Source organism: Meleagris gallopavo, unplaced genomic scaffold (assembly GCF_000146605.3).
Source record: "Meleagris gallopavo isolate NT-WF06-2002-E0010 breed Aviagen turkey brand Nicholas breeding stock unplaced genomic scaffold, Turkey_5.1 ChrUn_random_7180001957856, whole genome shotgun sequence".
NCBI lineage: Eukaryota > Metazoa > Chordata > Aves > Galliformes > Phasianidae > Meleagris > Meleagris gallopavo.
In genome coordinates, this window is record NW_011217770.1 from 67317 (window position 1) to 73717 (window position 6401).

General features: G+C 39.7%; 1 protein-coding gene across 2 annotated transcripts in view; it reads left to right on the plus strand.

The window, feature by feature from the left end:
* The window catches only part of SLC36A4 (solute carrier family 36 member 4), a 61417-nt gene that overhangs the window by 18227 nt on the left and 36789 nt on the right, over window positions 1–6401 (plus strand). For both annotated transcript variants that reach the window (XM_010728438.3, XM_010728439.3), the window contains exons 7-8: window positions 2988–3218; window positions 4588–4686. In XM_010728438.3, the coding sequence (XP_010726740.2) occupies window positions 2988–3218; window positions 4588–4686 (330 nt within the window). The remainder of the gene's footprint in view (window positions 1–2987; window positions 3219–4587; window positions 4687–6401) is intronic.

Genomic DNA, 6401 nt, shown 5'->3' on the forward strand with positions numbered 1-6401 from the left:
TTTTTTAAAGTATGCTAACAGGAAATTGTTCCATTACTTGACGAGGGTGGTCGCCTTACAAAACAGGGACATAGACAAAGCAAGGGCGCTTGCTGACTTCTTTGCCTCTGTCTTCAACACCAGTGATGAGAAAGCTGGGAACAGAACTTACAGAAGAAACAAAACTATAAAAGCAGTAGCTGCAGAGACCCATGGTGTATAGCCTGTGAATGAATTAAAGTCACCAGCAGTTCAGAAGTGCGACTTGCAAGTATGTATGATTTACATTGCCCTTTCCTCTGGGAGGGAAGTGGTGTTTTCTTTTGGGCAACTTTTCTGTTTGCAGAAATCTGTCCCTTAGAGGGCACCAAAGAACACAAATTAGTGCAACTTTAAATCTGTTTATTTTGGTTAGTGAAAGGATGAACAGGAGGAATAAGGGAGTGGAAAACTAAGATAAAGGAAATTCATAGTAGTAGTGTTAGTAATACTAATCCTTGACCAAGACCTTTGCTATTATGAATACCATGTATTCTGATTGCCATCCATACACAAAATGTCTGAGGTTAGCAGGGATCTGTCAGCGCCTGCTCCAAATCTGCCCCAGTAGGGAAACCCAGAGCAAGGATACCCAGGGCCATGTCCAGGCAGCTTTGGAAAATCTCCAAGGAAGAGACCCCCAAACCTCTCTGAGCAGCCCGTGTCAGTGCTGCATCACCTGCACAGCACAGAAGTGCTTCCTCGTGTTTGGAGGGAACGTTTTGTGTTCCAATCTGTGTCCAGCTGTTGGCAAGTTGGCATGTGCAAACTTGACAGCCACATGGAACAAGGAGGAACTTCCACTGACATCTCTTATTTGATATTCCTAGTTAAAACTAGTATCAAACCAAACTTGGCAGTCTTTTTCCCCTGCTTTATCTGCCATTTCAGAGAGCTAAGAGGTGACAAAGCATTTTGGAATGGTTCTGGTGAGTGAATGGGGTGTTCATCAGATTTAGTTGACAGTATTGTATGTGAGTCTAAATATTTATTTAATCTTTTGAATTCTGAAATGTTTATACATTCATCTCACTACTGGAGATGTAGTGTAGCTTTTGGTTCTAAATCTTTTCTGAATATTGTATGGGATTAGAACAATGTTGACTGCATTACCTTGGGTTTTTCTGGATGATTTGTCCTTCAGGTCTGTTTCTAATTGTATCAAATTTCAAATAAAGTGTTTCTAAAGGAGTTTCTTGCCGGGGCATCAAAGAAACTCAGGTTTGTGATTTGCAGATATGTCTGTCAGAATGCAAGTAAGGTCTTAAATGTGAAGACATTTAGAGTCTGAGAAGAATGGCAAGAGTGGAACGAAGAGTGGGGGTATGATTGCAACGAGACTGGAGAAGGAACACAGTGGGATAGATTAAAGAATCTGCCCAGAAGATCACAATCTCCTTTCACACTATAGTTACTTTGTTTTTCCTGCTTGAGTAACAAAATATCTTAATTTAAGATTCTTGGCTCTTATTCATGTGGCTCATGAGTATTTGCTGAGTTTGCTGGAGTAGTGTCATTTTCTCATTTTAGCTGTATCATCAAACAATATGCAAATGTATTCTTTCTGTGTGGAGCATTTTATTAGATCTTTGGCAGTTTGAAGATGACCTGTCAATAGGATGAACTGTGAAACATCTCTTTGGCCTTTTCATTCCGAATTACAGGATTACAGTATAGTCCTGTTTGCATTATATATGTGATCACACACTGTTTCAGTGCTAGATCTGGCCTTGTGTATTGTACTGCATGTTGCTCTGTGTTGAATAAGGAAGGAATTTCAGGAAACTGATCAGCTTGAGGACTGCTGTTTTGGTCCCACTGCATGTTGCATAATCTGTAGACTGTGTGACAGAAAGAGTAGAATTTGGGGTGTAAGCAAGAAGAATGGTCTTGGTTGAAGTGACTAAGGAAACTGAATTCTTCTGACATCATTCTTACATGAAGCATATTCGTCAGTTAAACTGAATTTTCTGCACTTGCTAACTGTGCATACCTACTATCGGGAGTCTGTTGGCCAATTGTGCTCAAGTGTGTAATCTTCATGGATACAATTGAATACAGTGGATGCTGTGCTTGGGGTATATAAATGAAAACTGTAATGAAAAGTGGGCTATGTAAATAAAATTCAGTGAGGCACTCCTGTAAAGGAATCTGTTTCAGACATCATACATCATGAATTTCTGATGTGACACATAAAATAAATGTTATTAGGTATCAGAAACTATGCTTTCTGCTTAGAACTGTTACAACTAGATATAAACTTGTATGTAGTAGTAGTACTAGAATGGCCAGGGTTGGAAGGGACCTCAAGGATCATGAATCTCCAACCCCCCTGCCACATGCAGGGCCACCAACCTCCTCATCTAATGCTAGACCAGGCTGCCCAGGGCCCCATCCAATCTGGCCTTGAACACCTCCAAGGATGGGACATCCACAACCTCTCTGGGCAGCCTGTTCCAGTATCTCACCACTCTCTCTGTAAAGAATTTCCCATTTCTCAAGTTGCTCCAGGGGAGATTCAGGTTGAATGTTAGGGAAAACTTCTCCAAAAGAGGGGTTAGGTGCTGGAATGGGCTGCCCAGGGAGGTGGTGGAGTCACCATCTGTGGAGGTGTTCAAGAAACATTTAAGTATACTGAAATACATGGTTTAGTGGGAAATATTGGAGGTAGGTGGATGGTTGGACTGGATGATCTTGGAGGTCTTTTCCAACCTTGGTGATTCTATTATTTGGATTTCTTCTTTAGTCACAAGTGGGATTATGATGGGGTCCTTTATGGCCCACTCTCATCGTTTGCCTTAAGGATGAAATATGTTGAGGATGAAACTCTTGCCCTGTTTTTCTCTTTGTGTTGTGAGTATAGAGAAACCCAAATGTTTGACATTGAGCACCGTAAAAAAAACAGGAGCATGATCACCAGTGTGACCACTCAGTGGTGCTGCTGTTGAAAACTTTCTTTTTCCTTACAGGTCCATGAAGGATTTTTGGAAAACAAAACTGCTTCTATAAACGTCAGTGTTACCAGCAGCAGTTCTTCAGAGAGAAGGAATACTGATCTACGAATATACATGCTTTGTTTCCTGCCATTTATGATCCTCCTGGTCTTTATTCGTGACCTGAAGAGCCTGTCCTTGCTTTCACTGCTAGCCAATCTGTCCATGGCTGTCAGCTTGGTGATCATTTACCAGTATATTGTTAGAGTGAGTATAGAAAAGTTTATTATTATTATTATTAATGTGATTCTTATATGTTGCTTGGGATAGTTGGTCTCTGACCAATAATTTCTGACAATTTCTGAAAGTCAGAATTATCTTTTAATTTGAGGTAAGGGGGCACCTTAATGCTTGAGACATTCTTTTAACATATTTTTATGGAATTTTTGAAGTAATGGATAATACTGCTGCACTTAAGATCTTGAAAATACAGATTATAAGGTTCTTGAGTCCTTGAGTGGAAGAGAGTGGAGTGCACCCAGAGCTTCAGAGGTTTTGATCTGTGGCCAGCCCATTTCAATTCACTGCAATAAAAGAACAGTTTCAGAGTTTGTTTCTAGCGTTTCTCCAGTACAATTACTTACTTAAGAACAGATACTGCATTCTTCTATTCCCTAGTAAGTTGAATGTTCTTTGAGTTTTCAGGGTTGCTGCTGTTTTTAACGTTTGGGGGCAATTGAAAATAGAACAAATTGAACTGATGGCTGAGAACGTGTACAGAAGCCTCTACATTTTTTCATTCTTATTATTTTTTAATAGTATAAATGTTAAACACCATTGCATGCTGTACAATTAATGAATATACCAAAGTTATGGTATAGCAGTGTACAATTAACAAATATACAGATGTTAAGGTATAACAGAGAGCTTGGCTATGATGTTATTACACCAAAGCAGGAAACAGAAATGATAGGTACACTCACCTGTAACCTAGGCTCATGCAGGAAACTCTGGTGAAGTGGATCTCCAGAAGAGATCCTTCCCTACTGGTGGTCAGCTCTTAAGTGGGTCTAGGAGAGGTGGAGCCAGGCAGGTAAATTGCCTTCACCTGTGCTCCTGTGGCTGACTCACTGCTCACCTCAGGTGATCAATCAGAGGTTCAGGCTGTGATTCAGCAGTCCCCATACACATGCATAGTACCTAGATATATGGTGTATGATACATGGTGCAACTAGTAGAGAAAGCTTTCACATGAGTCATAATAGGGGCAGGAAGCAGAGGATGAGGTGGAAGGCAGAAAAGATAGCTAGAGGTGTTGGCTGGAATAGAATCATAGAATAGCCTGGGTTGAAAAGGACCACAGTGATCGTATAGTTTCAACCCCCTGCTACGTGCAGGGTCACCAACCATCAGACCAGGCTGCCCAGTGCCACATCCAGCCTAGCCTTGAGTGCCTCCACTGTCAGAGTATCCACAATCTGATATAGGAGGTAGAATGTCCACAGAAAAGATTGGGGGAGTATGTTCTTTTGTCAACATCTGCTGATTTTTCTTTCCTAGAGACTAATGCAGCAGTTAGAATTGTAGGAACATCTGATGTTGTTTATGTAGAGCTGTTTTGCTTTGTTTTCTTTAGGATATAGCAGATCCTCGAAAACTGCCTCCCGTGGTTGGCTGGAAGAAATATCCTCTATTTTTTGGAACAGCAGTGTTTGCTTTTGAAGGAATTGGTGTGGTAAGTTGTTATCTCTGACTCTTCGAGATATCTAGATCTGTGCCCGGTGATGGAATATAAACAGTTTAAAGACTTCTGATGTTTATTTTTTCTTGTTGAAGTGCTAATCTTCCAGATATATGAAATGTGTTATAATTTGTCTAATTTGTTGAGGACAGAACATCCCTATACAGAGGTATTTTAGTGGTTGCTGATTGCAATACTTAGTACCTTCCTATTTACAAGAATGTATGTAGTACATAAATAGATGAGACAGTGATGTAATAATAATTAGTATCATATTATATTCAGCTAATAATATGATGAGACTGTAATTATAATTCAACAGCTCAGTTTCAAGTGATGAGTGTACAAAAAAAACCCCAACCTATTTCAGCATCTGCCCTTTTCTTTTGAGGTCACAGAGGGCAGAAGTGATTTATTGTAAAAGTATTATTTGTCTGGCCTCAGAGTTGTCTGTAGGGATGGCTTCATAGAAATGGCGATGATAAGAAAAAGTCTAGAAATTTCCAAATATTGTTTTGACTCATGGACTTGTGACAGTGAATCTCACTGTTTCCTGAAATATGTTAATTACTTATCACTCCTATAATATGTTTTTGAAGAGTAAGGGTTTTTTAAGCTGTTGTATTCCTAACCTGCTGCATCTAAGGACTTTCTGATTGCATCTCACACTAGCAAGGTTTGCAAGTTAGTTAGCATTTTTGTTCCATGTACTATTTTTTTAAGAAGAGCCAAAGAGGCACCTAGGAATTGTAGGTCATATTGTTTGTAAACTGTTCAGAAATTACTGTGTATGCTGTATTTGTTACTACTATAGCTATGTACTTCACCAAGTGCTAGTGTGTGCTTGAAACTAAAGCTAAAGAAACAACAAAAACAAGGACATAAACCAGCCAACCAAAAAAAAAAAAAGGTCAAACCAAAATGCAATACCCCCAAGACAACATGTATTTTATCTGAAATGATTATTGTTTCTCATTGACATAATGTGTTGGAGATTTCAAGTGTCTTTTAATTTCTGGAATATTCAGCTCTGAATTAAACCAGCAGAGCTGAATAGCACAAGTCCTAACTTCAAATTTGTTATGAAAGTGTTTTCAGAAAGAGGATATATGGTTCTAGTGACGATGAATTCAGACTGTTTTTCACTGTTTCTTAGACTGAACTGACTGATGTAGAGGTTTGGGTAAACATCTTTTTTTGTGTCATCTGGAGGTTCTGCCATAGCAAATGGACCTAGGCTGTTTGATGTCCACGACAGCTCTTGACCAAAAAAACCCACCAACCCCATCATCAGTTAATCTAACACATTGGGGTGTGTTATACTTAGTGCTCCTAAGTTGTATGAGGGGTGACCTCGTTGCTGTCTACAACTGTCTGAAAGGAGATTGCAGTGAAGAGACATGGATCTCTTTTCTCAGGTGATAAGAGATGGAATGCCAGTCAGTGGATGTAAGTTGCACCAGGGGAGATTTAAATTGGATATCAGGAAGGATTTATTCATGGAAGGGGTGATTAGGCATTGGAACAGGGTGCCTGGGGAGGTGGTGGAATTACCATCCTTTGAGATACTGATGGAATGTGAAGCTTATGGGCATGGTTTAGCAACGGACCTGTGGTGTTAGGTGGGTGGCTGGACTTCAATCTTGATGGCCTTTTCCAGTCAAAATGATTGTGTAGTTTTACATGTCGTGTTCTGTTTTTTAAAAAAA